The sequence below is a fragment of the Achroia grisella genome, unplaced genomic scaffold (assembly GCF_030625045.1).
Source record: "Achroia grisella isolate CSIRO2021 unplaced genomic scaffold, CSIRO_AGI_Agris_v1 utg2786, whole genome shotgun sequence".
Lineage (NCBI taxonomy): Eukaryota > Metazoa > Arthropoda > Insecta > Lepidoptera > Pyralidae > Achroia > Achroia grisella.
Window position 1 is genome coordinate 2,042,880 of NW_026712766.1, and position 19,905 is coordinate 2,062,784.

Here is a 19,905-nt window from a genome sequence, read left to right on the forward strand (position 1 = left end):
TTCTTGAAAAACCCCATGCTGTAGTCTCGAGAAAACCTCGGCAGGTAGTTCATTCCATACTCTAAGTGTACGCGGGAGGAAGCTCCTCTGAAACCGCACTGTCCGAGACCATTTAGGTTCCAGTTTGTGCACCGCCATCTTAAACTAGGCTGGGGCCCTTGGGCATACAAGAATTCGGGGCCCTTTTGGAAAGTAAAAAAAAGCTCATTAGGTATAAGAAAATAGAATAGGCGAAGTAATCGGTATAATAGCGTAGTATATGCCTTGTAACCTTCTGATAACATTACTGATTTTTTAAATAAGTGCACTGCCCGACAAAAATCTTTTGAGAATAAATGTGTAAGAAAAATTGTCAGTGCTTCGAGGGCCCCCCGAGAGCGGGGGCCCTCGGCACGGGCCCCGTGTGTCCTTATAGTAAAGACGGTATTGAGCGTGTGGGGATGAATTCCCTGTTGATGGCGAGCGGTGTAACCATAAATGTATTTAAAAGACATTTAAGTATCTTTATTGCTCAATAAGTTTGATTTGATTTCATAAAAAATACTTTATATATACGCAATGAAGGTCAAACATTATTGTTGTAAAAAAGAAGAACAATAATGTAGTTATATAATTAATTTGCTTGCTATATCGGAATGAACAATAGTATAATAATCAAAGCGATTTATAATAATCCTTCTCCTTACTAATATTATAAATGCGAAAGTAACTCTGTCTGTCTGTCTGTCTCGCTTTTACGTCTAAACAACTAAACCAATTTAAATGAAATTTGGTACACAAATAGTCTAGACCCTAACAAAGGACATAGGCTTAATGTGAAAAAAGGGTTGCAAGGGATTAAAAGGGAATATGAAAGGTTCTATGGAAGTATCATCATTTTACGCGGACGAAGTCGCGGGCGCAGCTAGTAGATCATAATTATATAAAATGCTGCATACGAATGCACATCTTATTAATATTATAAACGCGAAAGTTTGTAAGTATGGATGGATGTTTGTTACTCTTTCACGCAAAAACTACTGAACGGATTTCGTTGAAACTTTGCAGTAATATAGCTTATACATCAGAAGAATACACTTGCTATAATTAAAAAATACTATATAAATATACTCTATAAATTATAAACGTGGATGGATGAATGTATCTCTTTCACGCAAAATCTACTAAATGGATTTTAATGAAATACAATAATATAGCTTATATATCAGAATAACACAGGATTTAAATCTCAGGCAGGTGAAACCACGGGCACAGCTAGTTTATAATAGTCACAATTTGGGCTTTGTTAATAATAGACCTTATACGTAATAACTTTAAAGTCCACTTCAGTTTCAGACAATCAAGATGGAATATAGCTATTGTTGTTGTAATAAAGAATAATTACACAATTAAATAATTAATTTTCTTGCTATATAGGAAAGAAAGTATAAATGATGAAATAAATTTACAATAATAGATCTTTATTAAGTAAAATGCTATATACAAGTTTAACAGTAAAGACTAAACCATGAAATAACCATAAAAGCTATGCAGCATAATTGAAGCAGCTTTAAAAGCAAGATTTGTAATAAAAGTAAATTAAAGATTTTCTTATATACTATATGTTTTCGTACCGGTTTTGTTTGATACACCCATATCTTATTTTAAGACTTTACGAAATATATTACATTTGCTATACATGGACTTGTACGAAACTGTGCGAGCATTTTGTTTGTTCAATAATAATAATAATAAACTTTATTAGAATAGAATAGAATAGAAAATCATTTATTCAAATAAACTTACATTGAAGCACTTTTGAATAGTCATTACATTTTTTAATCTACCGCTCGTTCGGAAAGCTGTCTCATCACAAGAAGAACGAGCAAGAAACTTGCGTGTTGCTCTTTTAAATAATTTATTATTACTTTACATTTTTAAGTTTAAGTGTGTGAATACAAACCACCAATTAGTACTAATTCTATTAAATACTCAAATAGAAATAATATTGAATATATAACCAACTGGTTAAACAATTAATAAGAGGAAATCAGTCATAGTGATTAGAGCAGACCAGTCCCTACAAGCAGCAAGCAATTCATAAATGTACGGTACAATTAAATATAGTTAGCCCTGGCTTTCGATATAGATGAACGTGTGCCACGAAAGCCAGTTCCTTCCAACATTCAGTAAACATTTTAGGGACATTTGTACCTAAAACCTTGTGTTATGTACATAAAGGAATGAAAAAAAAACTTAAACACTTTTGAATACAAATAAAAAAAAATTAAATGTATAAAAGAGACACTGCTCTCTCTGGCATACAAGATTGTACAGATATCAATACATATATAGATTCCTATTTCGCGTCTTAAATCGACCCCAAATCAAGATGTGTGGACGAATAAATGTAATGAATTAAAAAAATCATGACCATTTTTTTAACGGTCCTGAATTTTCTTATCCTAATCCATGTGCATGACTTTTTCCAGATTACATCTGGCAACATTACAATAATGTCTACCACCGTATTGAGAACTCTCCAAATAATATATAAATCCATTAAATATTACACAATTGGAAGCAAACGTGCCGGTTTAAGCGGCGCCATTGTTCGCAGCTTCACGTGACTTTCACAAAGTGAAACACTGTTTATTGTTCTTCTCATGTTTTGAATAAACAATGTAAGGTATGTACCAACATTATAAGGTCTAATTAAATACCTACGTTTGAATGTATCCGCTACTATTAATAATTTTGCCATGAAATAAACAAAATATACATGTAATGAAAATTATATGTAGAGAGTTAGTCGGAAAGATTGAAATAGAAATAGAAACAATCTTTATTGAAATAAACTTCGACGACCTCGATGGTCTAGCGGTCTAGCACACCGCTTTACGACCGATGGTCGCGGATTCTATTCCTCGCACGGCACAAACATTTGTATTCATGAGTATGATTGTTTGTATCGGTCTGGGTGTTTTCTATGTATAATATGTATGTATTTACTAGTTATTAAGATTTAGCTAGCTTAATTTGGGTCTAGATGGCGCTGTGTGAATTGTCCTGAGATTATTATTATTAAACCACCACTCATTCAGAATGCAAATTCATCACAAGAAGAATGAGCAAGAAACTTGTGTGTTGCTCTTTTAAATATATGTTGTAAAATAGAAACACACAAGTTTCTTGTAATTTATTATAATATTAAGTCGCAAGAATATGACAGTACATGTGGTAACTATAACATCTTTTGTTCTAAAACTTTTCCTGAAATAAAGATTTTTCGAGAAAAAGTTGTCATATAAAAATACTATTGCAACAACAGATACAACTCTTTTAAGATTGTGTCTGCTGTTTTAATTCAAGGTCAAGAACTCTATTGGACACATCAATAAAAAATTGCAAAAAAACTTGCGTGTTGCTCTTTTAAATAGTCGGTTGTACTTTACTTTTTTAAGTCGAAATATGTGAATACAAACTACCATATACAACAACGTTAAATCAGTCATCATAGTCAAGGGTATTAATATAGGTCTCGTCATCCTGTTTGATATATTTCCTACCATTCCGTTTCTATTAAAAATAACCGCAAAAAATCATATTTCACGCGATAGTACTTTATCTCAGAAATGGGTCAACAGGAACGTTGTGTTACATTACCCTGGCTAGAGCACTCTAGACATCTCACAGTCGAGTGTCGTAGAGATTGCTAATGGCGACTGTGTGCTTTTTCGTTGCTTTTAGTTTTTAAATTAAAACAACGAGTTTATTTATTTATGTAATTCCATATAAAACATGTATGAATGCTATTTTATTTTTTGTTCTGTTCGTAAAATTGTAGCACTGAAGAACTGACATGTATATAAACTTTTTTTTTAATATATGTCTATAAAATGACATATATATGTATGACGCGCTATACCTGCTTACATACCATAGGAGATGATATTTTTTTATATATATTCTTTATTCCACAGATCATTGACAATATAATTTAGAGACAATGTGAGCAAAGGTGAACTTTTCAGACAAAATTCATATACCTTATTACCTATACATTATCCTAGTATTTATTACTAATGCTTCTACTTTATATACTATACTAACGACCCGTCCCGGCTTCGCACGATTGCATTTCAAATCTTTAAATTACCAGACTTATTCTGTACTATAACACGCATGTATTACACAAACCTTCTCCTTAAACCACTCTATCTATTGCTGAGAACTGCATTAAAATCCACTGCGTAATTTAAAAGATATAAAGCAAATAGATAGCGATGGAAACTCCATTTTATACTTTGTAAATACATGCTCTAACTTTATCCAAATGGTAAAGATGATAATGCGGTATATTTAGTAAGAGTGAACATATAGAAAATGAGTAATAGAATACCTAATATCCCTATTATATTTAAGAGTGGAGTGAAATCATTATATAATGTTATACAAGCTTTCACAATTAATTATATTATGCTATTAGCTAGTATTTATGGTAGAGTACGTGGACACTCAATCTGTTGGATCACGAGATGTTCTAATTAGCTAATGTTTGAATAATTGACCCGAGCAGATGGAGTCTCTCGGATATCATGTGTCATGTTACCGTTAGAAGGTTTTTTTTATTGTTTTGGGCTATTGGTATGTGCTTAGCTTAGAGCTATAGCACTACAATCTACATATGGTACGGCTAAAAGGTTTTTTATATATTGAGGAATTTGGTGTATTGTCAGGTGGTTATACCTGTGGTTATATCTGCATAGATCTATAGTGCTCGCCCTTTTTCAAAGTTTGCTGCCTAGACCCGTCAGGGTCAAGAATTGAAGGATATTCTTAGGAGCGAAGGTTTACGGGGAAAATGTAGTGTTTCCAGAATTACCATTAGAAGTACTAACATAGTTAGTTTTCGGAAATGCTATTTGGAAGGCGATTGTTAGTAATGTGGACTGATAGCCCCATTGCTAGCAATGTACCATACCAGTATACATCAGGTTACCTTCTACGCGTTTCCTTCTGGAAATCATCCTGATAAATTTCTGGTGAATTAGACACGATGGGTGCTAACCCTATCTTCCTCCACTGCTCCGCCAGCGTAAACCAGGAGCAGGCACGTACCAATAGAAAATAGAAGCTGACCATCAATGAATAATAATACAAAAACGGGGAAAATGTGTCGCAAACAATGTTGCGTTATAGTTAGTCATATAGATCTATTAAAGACACTTATGATGAGTCAAACGTACAGTTAGTTCATAATATAATTCGAGCCGAGAAGAATTGATAAGAAAATCTGCTCCAACCCTTTTCAAATGAGATTGTACATTATTGCAAAGATAATAAAGTCTAGTTTAAAGTGAATACAGTGACACCAGCATACACTATTGAATTAGTGTCACAAAAAAAAGTGTTTTATGTGTATTTTGTATCATCATCGCAGCCCGGAAGACGTCCACTGCTGGACATGGGCCTCCCCCAAAGGTTTCCACGACGATCGGTCTTGTGCTGCTTTTTGTATATGAAAAGATTAAAAAATATATCTATATAAGCTATATTTTTTAATATTTCCAGCCCATTTTCCCTCAAATGCTACTTGGTATGCTAACACAGAATAAACTACAAAAGAAAGCGCAAACCATTTTTACGGCGGCGGACAAAATCATCTTCACAAGCAATCGACTCCAACACTTCCATTGAGATTCCTCCACTATTACTATACGGATAAGGTAGCATTTCTTTCTACATGTTACGTTAGGGTTAGTTTATTGAGGGCGAAATTGGAGATTTGCAGTCGGCAAACTATCCGCCTCCGAGGCAGGGATGTGAGTGATACGATAATTTTTATCGATAAAATATTTGGTTTCATTTATAATATCATAAATAGTGCGCAAGTTTATATAAATGGTTAATAGGTTGCTTTTTATTTTAAAGAATAATATTGTATATCTTTTAAATGTATACAATACTATTTATAATATATTGTAGAAATAATACGTACCTGAGATTATGTAGAATCGCCTTAAAAAATCATAAATAATTAATATTTAATCCAAACTGTAAAAAAGTCGGAAAAAGGAAAAAGACGGTTTGACGACTATTGTTTCTAAGAAATAGAAATAGAAATAATCTTTATACTCATTACAGGCACTTTTGAATAGCCATACCACTTGACGACCTCGGTGGTCTAGCGGTCTAGCACACCGCTTTACGACCGATGGTCGCGGGTTCGATTCAACGCACAGCACAAACATTTGTATTCATGAGTATGATTGTTTGTATCGGTCTGGGTGTATTCTATATGTATTTATTTACAACAAAAAAATATATATCTATGTATATGTATCAGTTATCTAGTACCCATAACACAAACTTTAGCTAGCTTAACTTGGGTCTAGATGGTGCTGTGTGAATTATCCTGAGATTATTATTATTATTATTATTATTCGGAATGCAGATTCATCACAAGAAGAATGAGCAAGAAACTTGAATGAGAATGAATTGTAGAATGCATTGGGTAAAAATTAGATAGAAGATTCAGCAGTACTATCGGCTTCTGTATCCTGTACGTTATATATATATGGTGAGGTGATGATGATGACGCTGAGATGATATCGTTTTGAAAAATCCTCCATTTTATTTATTCGGTTAATAGCAAATAATTCACACATCACGTATACGTGTAATATATCAATTACTGTATTGTTACGGGTAATTTAACAAAAACCAGGTTATTGGTTCAACATGTCGACATGCCATTAATTGTATAATATATTTATGCAAAATTATATCGCTCCAGTAACAATATTTTGACATCTATTGTAATATTATACAATACATGTCAAAAATGGTCGCGGGTTCGATTCCTCGCACAAACATTTGTATTCGTAAGTATGATTATTTGTATCGGTCTGGGTGTTTTCTATGTATAATATGTATGTATTGACGAAAAAAAATATCTATGAATTTGTATCAAATTATCTAGTACCCATAACACAAGCTTTAGCTAGCTTAACTTGGGTCTAGATGATGCTGTGTGAATTGTTCTGACATTATTTATAACTAGGTGGACCGCGCAGCTTCGTCTGCATTTCATTTCCCAACCTTTTGCAATATTTTTCATTACAGCTCCGCTCTTATTGGTCGTAGCGTAATGTTATATAGCTTAAAGCCTTCCTCGAAAAAAGGAGTCTCCAACATAAAAATAATTTTTCAATTCGAACCAGTAGTTACTAAGATTAGCGCGTTCAAGGAATCAAACAAACAAACTCTTCAGCTTTATAATATTAGTATATTATTAACTGTAATGTATCTCTATGTCTGTATGTCTAATATTAAAGTTTATAATACTAATTAATTGAGAATACGAGCTGAGTTTCTTGTCAGTTCTTCTCATCTCGAAATCATTCCGATCTGACGGTAGATTTGACACACCATAAGAGTCTGTAATAGACCTACATGTATAAAGATTTGAATTTGAATAAAATATACACCTGCATGTGTTATAATAAAGTTTATTATACTAATTAAATAATTGCTACCATAACGTACTCAGAGTTATATAAATTACATACGTGTAATATCGCTGTAACATTAATTTTATACAGGAAATGTCTCGTTATACACCGCGCGAGCGTGAACAATTCGTCATTTCAATGTATAATGTACGTAAAGGGTTTATTACATCATGTTAATTAGAAAGTCAAGTGTAATTTTAAGATCAGAAATAGTAATAGAAATTCATTTATACAAATAAACTTACATTGAAGAACTTTTGAATAGTCATAACATTTTTTTTAATCTATCGTCCATTCGGAAAGCTTTCTCAGAAACTTGAGTGTTGCTCTTTTAAATAATTTTATTCTTACTTTACAATTTAAGTTTAAGTGTGTGTATACAAACTACCGATTAGCACTAATTCAATTAAATAATCAAATAGAAAAAATATTGAATACACAACAACTGGTTAAACAATTAATAAGAGGAAATCAGTCATAGTGATTAGAGCAGAAGGTCGGAGTTTACTACTCTTCACCAAACAGGCCAAATATTCCCAAACTATACTAATTGTACTTAGTAATAATAATAAAGATATTTATTATATAACTAGCTGTGACCGCGGTTTCACACGCATTAATTATTGGTACCGGAAAGCAATGTCGTTTCTGCGCATGTCAATACTTGATTGTCATTTATCAGCTCATTGTTTTGTTTAGAAGATTGCAAAGACATTGTGAGGTTATAGTGAAAATTTTATTTTATTTTTTTGCAATTTTTGGTAAAATGGTCAGCCAAATACCAAAATAGGTACACATCCGACATTGCATGCTGTTTGAGTCTCTCAAGGGAAGTAACGCAATATATAAATTTAAATAAAATGTAACCGATATACATGTTATTCTGATGTATAAGCTATGTTACTGTAAAATTTCATCAAAATCTGTTCAGTAGTTTTTGCGTGAAAGAGTAACAAACATCCGTACTAACAAACTTTCGTGTTTATCACGTTAGAATGCTATTTTTTTTTTAAATTATACATAATATATACGTTGGGCGAACACTAGTTTGTATTAAACGAATTAAGACATAAATAATTGTGTAGTGTGAAGTTTCTTACTCATTCATTCTTCTTGTGATGAGTCTGCGCTCCGAATGAGTAGTTGAATAAAAAAAATATGACTATGCAGTTTATATAAAGGAGTAGTATAGTACAGTATTTATATTCACATGCATGTAGTAAAAACTGTTATTTCAATATTACAAACAGACACTACAATTTTATTTATATGTATAGATAATCTTGTATAATAATAATAATAATAATAATATCTAACGCACGAACACTAGTTTGTATAAACGATTAAGACATAAATAACAATTGTGTACTAGTAGTGTAGACTTTCTTACTCATTTTTCTTGTGATGAGTCTGCGCTACGAATGAGTGTAGAATAAAACATATGACTATTCAGAAGTGCTTATATTGAGTTTATAATTAAAGATTATTTCTATTTCTGTTTCTGTATATAGAAACTATCGTATATAGTGTACAAGTAAACTGTCACTTAAAGTCGGTCACCCCGCCTCGCCGGCCTACTGTCCGTTTGTCGTGTTTTGAATTATTTATTAATCGATTGTCGATTTAATTCCGTCCACGTGTGCCGAATGTTTATCATCAACATCAGTATTGATTGACATTTATTTCCATTAAAATGTTATAATATGAAGTTGTATGTATGTTATGTGTACAGCCTATTATGAATTATCTATGATGATGTTATTTGTTTTATTATAAACAGACGTTTGCGCACATGACGCACTATGACACTCATAGTGTTTCAGGCGTCTATAGGCTACGGTAACCGTTTATTATCACATGGGCCGTATGCTTGTCTGCTTACGTAGTACAAAAAAACTTAAGATATTTTTTCATTTCATTCATACTTTAAGAGCGACGCTCTTATCGGTGGAGCTCTTGCCACTTTCTACGATCTTTCATCATACTCTTTAAATGTTGATACGACACGACTCCAATTCTGTCTGTGAACGAAGGACTGTATGTATATGGGGCTGGTAGATATAATTATGCAAACACGGGTTTTAGGAAGCAATAATATATTATTATATACAACAGTATAATAGTTAGTAGAACAAGAATGACAATGTCCTATATATTTTTCTATATAAAATAATAGACAAAATACATAAATAATAAACAAAGAGGTGCATTGTGCATACTGTCTTTCATTTGCTTTATGTAGCTGTGCCTTGGTCTTGGTCTCCCTCTCTTTCCTTCTATCTTTCTCTCCATAATTACTTTCATATATTCATCGTACCGTATCAATTGTCCTAACATTTTTCCTCGTCTATTTTGTATAGCATTCAATATCTGCCTTTTATCTTTCATCCTGTGCAATACTTTTTCATTTCTTACTTTATCTTTCCATCCTTCTTTCCTTATTATGGTGCGGGCATAAATAAACAAAGGATTTTTAACTGTAAATTGTTATAATAAAATACTACATTTTTAGTAACTGAACCTATAACTAAAATAGGTGTTGTCACACCATTTCATGTTTGAACGAATGTATCTCAGAAGTCGTGCGTTACGAGAAACCACATTTGCCATAAGAACATTGTTAAATCTTTTGTAATTTTAGTTTATATAGTTGTAACTAGCACATCTAATTACAACTATAATTGCTACAACGCGATATGGTTTCGTTTTTAGATACCTATAAGTTGTAACAGTTTATTCATTATAGACACGTTTTAATTGAAAGAGGGATCGATCGGAGGGGTCCGATCAATCCCCCTTTCAATTCAAACGAGCATCGAAATTACTACGACCTGAGCAGAGGTTCGAACCGCTAGAGGTGCCCTCAGACTAAAGTGTTATCCGTCAGGCGGTAGTTGGCCTTAAGCCGCTCTATAAGTTCTTCCGCGGGTTTGGAGTGTCATCTGCACTCGCCCCCTATCGTCTGGTAAAGTTGTAAAGGCTAGCTGCGGCCAACAGCATTAGAGTAGTCCGAAAAAAAAATTAATAGGCTTTTTACCTATCTACCTGTAATTTCTTATTGTCATAATTGTGATCCTTTTATCATGAAATAAAGTGTTTTATTTCCCCTGACTTTGAAGTTTATTTTGAAACAACGGCAAATCAGCGTTTTACAGATTTAATATAAATGTTACGTTACTCGCGAACTCTCTCATTTGGTTGGTTTGTTATCGGTGTTTCCATATACTGACGGTGCTGTATTTTGTTCCAGCTGCACTCCGAGTACCGCAGCACGTACAGATGGCACGAGTACAAAGAACAGCAGCAGCAGCAGGGCGTGGTGAAGCAGCCGGCACCCACGCCGCCCAACGCGCTGCCCATACAGCGAGGTCAGCTCTTACTCACCATATCTAATAAAAATAACTTATACATATGTAAGAAGAACCAATTATGGGGGACGACTGAGGCTTTGAAACCGGCTACCGCAAGGGAATCCCCAAGTAGCGCCTGTGACTTGTGACACGGGTGTAGGTTTAAAAGGCCCTATTAGAATGCATTAACACATTGGGTACTTCATTAGTACTAAAAACAAACTACCTTCTTTAATATATTTTTTTAAATATTGTATTTTTTCTACAATAATGATCTGAATTCTAACACATAGAAAACACAGACCGATACAAACAATGATACTGGCATATATGTGGGTACATTGTTATTCATAGTTTATGTTCACCGTCAATATAATAAAGAAGTAAGACAGAAGTAAAGCCGTAGCAAAGGTACCTAGTGTGTCTGATGAGTGAGAGGTGCTGAGGGTTTTAATAAGGAAAATACGGAGATAAAATAAAATATAATACGACTACATATAAAAGAATGTAACAAAAAGAATATGTCAAAATAATATGATTATAAAATTCAAAACAATATAAAAACCTACCAAGGAGTTCGCTACATAAGTGTCTTGTCCTTCTAACATCCAAGTTAACAGTAGTACACTATAATTTAGATAATATATACCACATACTTATGAATACAAATGTTTTCACCCTAAGTGGAATCGAACCCGCGACCATCAGACGTAAAGCGGTTTGCTAGACCGCTAGACCACCGAGGTCGCTTATATAATTTGCTTTCTTGTCAGTTATTGTTCTTCTCTGTGTGAATTTGCCCTGATTATTATTATTATGTTCAGGACCAATGGAGCCGGCGATGCCCCGTCGCAAGAAGTACCCCGGGGTTGCGTATAAAACGAACGAGCTGTTCGACCCCGCCCCAGCTGACGACATCCGCCCACAACAGACATCCGCATTCGACAGGGCTAGGGTATAACTTTATACCTTATCTATAACTTATAACTTTAAACAACACAAGGTTTTTTAATGATGACAATGTAATGATACACCCGCCTGCGCTAACGATTTACTGGCCACAACAGACATCCGCATTCGACAGGGCTAGGGTATAACTTTATACCTTATCTATAACTTATAACTTTAAACAACACAAGGTTTTTAATGATGACAATGTAATGATACACCCGCCTGCGCTAACGATTTACTGGCCACAACAGACATCCGCATTCGACAGGGCTAGGGTATAACTTTATTCCTTATCTATAACTTATAACTTTAAACAACACAATGTTTTTTAATGATGACAATGTAATGATACACCCGCCTGCGCTAACGATTTGAGACAGACATCCGATTCGACATGGCTAGGGTATAAGTTTACCCGTCTATAATTTCACCTTTAAACAACACATTGTTTTTTAATGATGACAATGTAATGATACACCCGCCTGCGCTAATGATTTACTGGCCACAACAGACATCCGCATTCGACAGGGCCAGGGTATTTTTTTATGGATGATAATGGATTTATGCACCCCGTCAAATTCTGTTTACGCTGCAGAGACCAGTGGATGATAAACAGATAGACAGACAGACAAAAAATGTAAAAAGTTATTTTTTGGTGTATGTACCGTATTTATATTCATATGCATATGGTTATTTCAATATTACAAACAGACACTCCAATTTTATTTATATGTATAGATTAGTCTCAACAACACAAGTTATTTGATATTATTATAAATCCAGCGCTTCCAACTTCTCATAGGGCCTCCTTTCAAATTCAAAATTACTAACATAATCCTTTAACATAAAGAACCCGTCAAAAATCAGGTCCAGCTTTTTCAAAATTACGGAACAAACTTTAACAGAAACAAAAATGTTATTTTCAAATTCAAAATTACTAACATATTTATATTCATATGCATGTAGTATTTTATTTATATGCATAGATTAATTTCAACAACACAAGCTATCCCTTAATATTATTATATATCCAGCGCTTTCAAATTCTCATTTCCCACTTTCAAATTCAAAATTACTAACATAATCCTTTAACATTAAATCCAGCGCTTCCAAATTCCCCTTTTCACATTTCCAAATTCTATATTCCTAAAATATCTTTCTCGGAACTAGTCTAATACCTTTTATACCAAATTTAAATAATACTACGGGCTTAGCGCCCGCGATTTCATCCGCGTGAATTAACTTTGTCCAAAACAAGAGAGAATATTTAATATTCTATCCCAAAAAATCCAAAGAAAACAGTTTCATCGTACTAGTTTCAAATATGACGAATTTCCATACAAACTTTCATTCCCTTATTTTATTTTACCCCGTTAAGGATATTTTTTTACAAAAAGATGTAATATTTATTTATATCTAAACAACAGCCTAAATAAGTTTCAAGTTTCTAGCTTAAAAAATGACGATACTTCCATACAACCTTTCATCTCCCTTTACAACCCTTTAGAACCCTTTTTTTCGCTTTAAAAATTACTCTATGTCATTTCTCAGGGTCTAGTAGGCTAGGCTATCTAGTCTAGACCATCATAGTACCAAATTTCATTTAAATATGTATGTATATTTAATCAGATTTAAAAATATTTTTTATTTTACATTTTAATTTGGGCATTGATAATGCCCACATAATCTCTGTCTGCTCTATGGTTGACTGGGAGAAAATACTTCAAGTGTTAAGCACTACCATCACATGCACTTTTAGTTATATATTTGTGCATTGTATTTTAATTAATAAAATAAATAATAAGTTTATTCGATAATAATTTATGTACTGATTTTATGAATAACTTCATTGTATTCCCTTCTTATATTACATTTTATTGTAAACAAACAAAGAAGTAACTTTTGAATGGCGAACAAGGATGGCCCAATTAATGGAACACCATCAAGATCGCTATCATGAACATCTTAATAATATTATAAACGCGAAAGTTCGTGAGTATAGATGGATGTTTGTTACTCTTTCACGCAAAAACTACTGAACGGATTTTGATAACACTTCACAGTAATATAGCTTGTATATCAGAATAACACATAGGCTATCATTTAAAAAGATATAACGTAAATTGAGTAAGTGTGATGCAGACGAAGTTACGCGGGTCATCTAGTTAAGTTATAATGTGACTAAGATGTTCAGCTTCTATATCGCGTAAGCTACTAACTTATATCACCTATCGACCGAATGCAATAAACAAACAGACGAATATAATTATTTTATACCATTTACAGACCCTTGCCCCGTCACCAAATGGAAAAGGGGAAATTAATTACCCATTTATTTATTTTGTTTACACGAAAACAAATTTACCGCTCAATATCCATTAGGTGAAAACTTTCACGAATTTACCTTTCATTCAATGAAACGTAAAGGTCAAGGTCAATATCACATTTATAGGAACAAATGCTGGCATGTGAAATTAATACCATAACATAATGGTTTCTGAGATTCCGCCCCCTTAGCTACACATCAAAGTAGTGTAACCAAACTTTTTGTATTAAAATAAAGATATAGGTTATTTTTAATGGATGGTGAAAGAATGGTGCTTTGGGCTAACGGTTTACGCTGGCAGGGCACTAATGAAAGATGATAAGATGAACATGAGGTCAGGTCAGTTAGCCTATCGCTAGAAAACCATCATCAGAACCATGTCTGACACGACATGGTTTTCTATAAGGTCATTAATCCACATTACTAACAACCCTTTCCCCTCGATTAATTGTTTAATCAAAACAAAAAAAACATAAGTTAATAGGATTATTATGTCTCAATTGCAGAATACAAAGTGCTAATTTGTGACGACCTCGGTGGTCTAGCGGTCAAGCACACCGCTTTACGACCGATGGTCGCGGGTTCGATTCCTCGCACGGCACAAACATTTGTATTCATGATTAATTGTATAATATGTTTATTTACGAAAAAAAAAAAAAAGAAAAAAAAAAATTATCTATGTATTTGTATCAGTTGTCTAGGACCCATAACATAAGCTTTAGCTAAAAATAATTGCTCTGTGGTATATGTCAACAGAGTACTCAGAGGAATGACGCGGACCGCGCGGGCCGGCGCAGCAAGTCAGAGGGACCTCGGCAACCGCGGTGGACCGACACCGTGGAGCCGAAGGTATTTACTTCTTTTTTTTATATGTTACTGGGCAAACAAACGACGGCACACCTTATGTTAAGTGATAACCGTCGTTAATACACGGACAGCATCACATCATCATGTCGTTTCGTTTAAGCATTTCAATGCTATAAAAATATTGCTTCTTTCGAAAGTACATTATATCCTGAGGAGGTAAAAACCATCGCTCCTAAGGAATATTCTTTAATTCTTGTTTCTGATGGGTCTAGGACGAAACTTTGAGTGTGGGTGAGTACAATAGATCTCTGCAGGTCGTAGTGTAGGTCTAAAACACAAACCCCTCTGTTTATGACATAACTTTTTAATTGTCTATTTACTCTATAATTGTCATTGATTTCATAGTAGTGTAAGAATGGCAGTTCACGTACCTATATTAAATATATACCTAATCTAAAATAATTCATTTTTATTATTTATATATAAATAATAAAAATGTGTATATATATATATATATATATATATAAATCATTATTAAATATATATATTGTTACACACAAAGTTATGTCACAAACACCCTCAATGAAAAAAACATATCATCACGTTGTCAAGTGACGCCTGAACTGTGGGGCATTCAGTGTTGCCATTCCGGAAATTTCAGCAGTAACTTCATATATCGCTCTCAAAACCTAGTGACCAATATCATCCAAATAGTTATTCTAGAAAATGTTCGTAGTAGAACGTTTTATATGAAGAAAGGATTGGGACAAGCAGTCTTAAACGCGCGTAAGACACCAGTGCGACATAAAATTAAATTAAATTAAATGAACTGAAATTAAATAAAATAAAATGAAATTGTTTATTTTGCGAGGAATGTGGTGTGCACAGAGCTTATAAAGTAGGTACATATAGTACCATACAATCCGCTTTATATGAAGACATGCAAAAATTTATCTGTAAATAATTACATAATTCTGTTTTTTAGATAGCATATACATATATTATACAATTGTAGAAATTATATTACCTATATTATTATTTAGTGATTATATGTCAATAGCATATGATCAATAACTTATTCCACATAATATAATAACCCAACATCGACATATATCTATACGTAACATAAAACAATGTTTATCAAACTGACGCTTCAGTCGCTGTCGCTGTCTGTATCTTAACGTATTATATAAACGTTATAAAAACCTTAAACCTATAGTTTATATGTATGTTATAGTATAGAACAAGCCGAGAAATTCAAACTTTTGTAATACATCTGTGCGAAGCCGGGACGCGTCGGTAGTTCTGTATGAAGCGACATTTTAGTTTACATTTTTATAGATAAACTAGTATATAGTTATTACATTTTAACGACCTCAATGGTATAGCGGTCTAGTACACCGCTTTACATCCGATGGTCGTGGGTTTGACTCCTCGCACGGCACAAACATTTGTATTCATGAGTATGATTGTTTGTATCGGTCTGGGTGTTTTCTATGTATAATATGTATGTATTTACGAAAAAAACTAATATATGTATTTGTATCAGTTATCTAGTACCCATAGCACAAGCTTCAGCTAGCTTAATTTGGGTCTAGATGGCGCTGTGTGAATTGTCCTGAGGTTATTATTTTGACTACAAATTCTATATGCATTCTGTTATATAATCAATTTAGAATTGATATCTATCTGGCCACTTTTATGAATACGTACTATGAACACAACATTTTTATTACTCGCTTTGAAATTGTTATACTTTTTCAAAGGCAACCAACGCCCTGGGAGAGGTGGTGGCCTCCAAGGAGCCTGATATAGTGAGCACGGAGTACCGAAATCAGTTCGCGTGGCCTAAAGACACCACGGACTCCGCGCCGAGGAAGAGCATCTCCATGGGGGCTCTCAAGAAGGCCGCCGTCGCTGAAGGTTAGTGATGAAGTCCAATCATATCAAATCAAATCAAATCAAAAATAATTTATTCTTGTAGGACATTTTAGCCGTTTATGAACGTAATTTTTTTGTATTAATATATTGGTTTACTATTGACGAAAATTCTTAATAATGAGTGCGTAGCGACTTCTATGTTGATTATCGCATGCCTCTTATTTGTTATACTGTAATTATTTATATAAAAAAAACATCTATTAAAAAGAGCAACACACAAGTTTCTTGCTCATTCTTCTTGTGATGAATCTGCATTCCGAATGAGTGGTAGAATCAAAATATGACTATTCAAAAGTGCTTGTAATGAGTTTATTTGAATAAAGATTATTTCTATTTCTATTTCTATTTCTTAAATTGGTATAGGATAATTCAATATGATCAGTAACATGTAAATAGTAAAATTTTACCGTTAAACTTCCTAAAAATTTCTACTAATATTATAAATGCGAATATAACTCTGTCTGTCTGTTCACGCCAAAACTACTGAACAGATTTAAATGAAATTTGATATTCAGATAGTCTAAACCCATAAGCCATAACCCAAAAGATTTAGGCTACTTTTTATTGCAGAGACAGCGTTGAAAGGGGAGATGAAAGGTTGTATGGATGTATCGTCATTTTTATAACTTGAAACTTATTGGCTGTTGATTATATATGACATTAAATTTCTACGGACATTTTTGAAGTTAGAACGATGAAATATTTTTCCTATGGCTTTTTTGGGTTAAATTATGAAATGTTTTACTTCCCCTAGAAATAGCCAAGCTTAATACTTAAGTCAGACAAAAGTTTATTACCTACATAATTTTTTTATGTAAGTTGCACACATATACGTATGTGTTTAGTGAAAATCTGTTTATTTGAATTTACAAACAGATATTTCTATTTTATTTATGTGTATACACATAATCCACCAACTGCTGGGTTTTAATCCTCCATTTTCTCGCTAGCATACGACTAGACAAAAGTATCTATTTTCGTATGTTGCATAATACTGAAAAAGGTTTTGTCTCTGCGTGCTGAGTCGGCAAGTGGGAGCTGCTTTGTGTGGTAAAACATACTGCAGGCTTTTGTTTAAAAATTCGCAAACTCATATTCTCGACTGTGTTACTTTCCCTAACGATGTGTAGATATTGTTCTCTTACCTAACAAGGAACATATATTGTTAGAAATATCAACTCTATGTATTGTATGTATTATAATAAAATAACAACTATATAACTATGTCTCTAACACAATTCAAATACAACCAGCACATCCTGTGCTCAAAGACCGAATGCCGCGGCCTTTTTTTTTTTTCGGACTACTCTAATGCTGTTGGCCGTAGCTGGCCTTTACAGCTTCACCGGACGTTATGGGGCGAGTGCAGATGGCACTCCAAACCCGCGGAAGGACTTATGGAGCGGCTGAAGGCCAACTCCTGCCCGACGGATACGATGCCGCGGCCTACAAAAACCCTCCCTTTTATACAGAGAAGATATCAGTGGGGGTTATATGCAACTAGTTTAACGATACAGAGTAATAATGAAACTACCTTCTTTTAATATAAAATATCAGATTTTTCGACAATATCGATGTGAACCCTAACAATATATTATACTATCAATGGCGTAGCTACCTAGGGGCTAGGCGGGGTAGTGTCCCGGGGCCCTCAAGCTCAGGGAGCCCTAGAACCCTTACCAGAAAATCTCGATCGAACTGAACTTTTCAAAATTTCTCTTATTTTCGACATAAATGTAATGTATATGTACAAGGTTGGAGGAAGTGATGTACAGAGCCCCACATACGGGAGTTGCCTATTGCCGTATGATGTTTGCTGGCAGGAAACGAGCAAGGGTTGGAATGGTGCTTGTGTGTGGGTACATGCTCATCACACGCCCTTCTCAATATACAAGTTAACAAGTGCAATTGTCTTTCAGTTATTTTGGTGGTTTTTCTAATTCTTTATTCTTTATTCTTTATTGTACACACACAGGAAAAAAAAATAGCAGTAATAAAATAAAAGTAATGTACAAGGGCGAGCTTATCTCTAAAAAGAGATTTCTTCCAGCAAACCTAGAAAATGTTATAGGATAATTTGGTCATTAGATCAGCCATACATACGTGTACGAGAAAAGAGAAGAAAAAAAGGGAAAGGAAGACATTAAAATTATATAAATATTAATAAGTCACACTATAAGAAGGAATAAACATACACAAATATATAAATATATAGACATACATAAATTGTACATAAATAATATATAAGGTTTCGGTTAATATATAATTGTAATACATATATATGTATAATAATACGTCAGCATTGTGAAAGGTAATATTTTTTTAAGCGGCATTAGTGCTAATTCTAAATAATCTGTGCTAATACAAAACAATAAATATGCCACGTTACAATCCGACTTTAATCATGTCAACTCACTTGAGAGAAATTCGAAACTTATACCTTCGGAACTCCCCTAAATTCTTTCTGTGGTTAATGTGTTGTCAATATGACGGATAGCGATATTTGCGTTTTAATAAAACTGTAATGTAGGTAAGTAACGCATTTTTTAATTTGCTCCAGAACCCTTGGTTACCTAACTGCACCACTGTATACTATACTTGTTGACGCACGCAACTTCGTCTGCATCAAACTTGACATTTATTATTGCGGGGTAATAATACGATGTTGTCGGTTGAGACGATGTATATTACAAATAATAAACTAAATAATGTACATAAAAATATTGATCTTATATACTAAATAACAATAGCAAAGTGTAAGGTGGGGTGACACAGTTTGGACACGACAGTGCTTAGTAGACAATATTGAGTTTGTTTTACTAGCCATTATTAATTGCAATTATTCCATTGATATATACTAGGTAACTGTGTTCTATATTTATCATTATATTTCGCTCAATTCTCATAATTACTTTAAATTATAGCCTATGTGTTATTCTGTTGTATAAGATATATAGATCATAAAGTAGTTTTTGCATGAAAGAGTAACAAACATCCATGAATACTCACAAACTTTCGCGTTTATTAATATTAG

At 33.4% G+C, this 19,905-nt stretch overlaps 1 protein-coding gene across 1 annotated transcript in view; it reads left to right on the forward strand.

The window, feature by feature from the left end:
* LOC131843099 (uncharacterized) overlaps positions 1-19,905 on the forward strand; it is an 82,403-nt gene that overhangs the window by 39,267 nt on the left and 23,231 nt on the right. The window contains exons 3-6 of the mRNA XM_059191694.1: positions 10,747-10,864; positions 11,671-11,801; positions 14,880-14,972; positions 16,697-16,853. Coding sequence (XP_059047677.1) covers positions 10,747-10,864; positions 11,671-11,801; positions 14,880-14,972; positions 16,697-16,853 — 499 coding nt within the window. The remainder of the gene's footprint in view (positions 1-10,746; positions 10,865-11,670; positions 11,802-14,879; positions 14,973-16,696; positions 16,854-19,905) is intronic.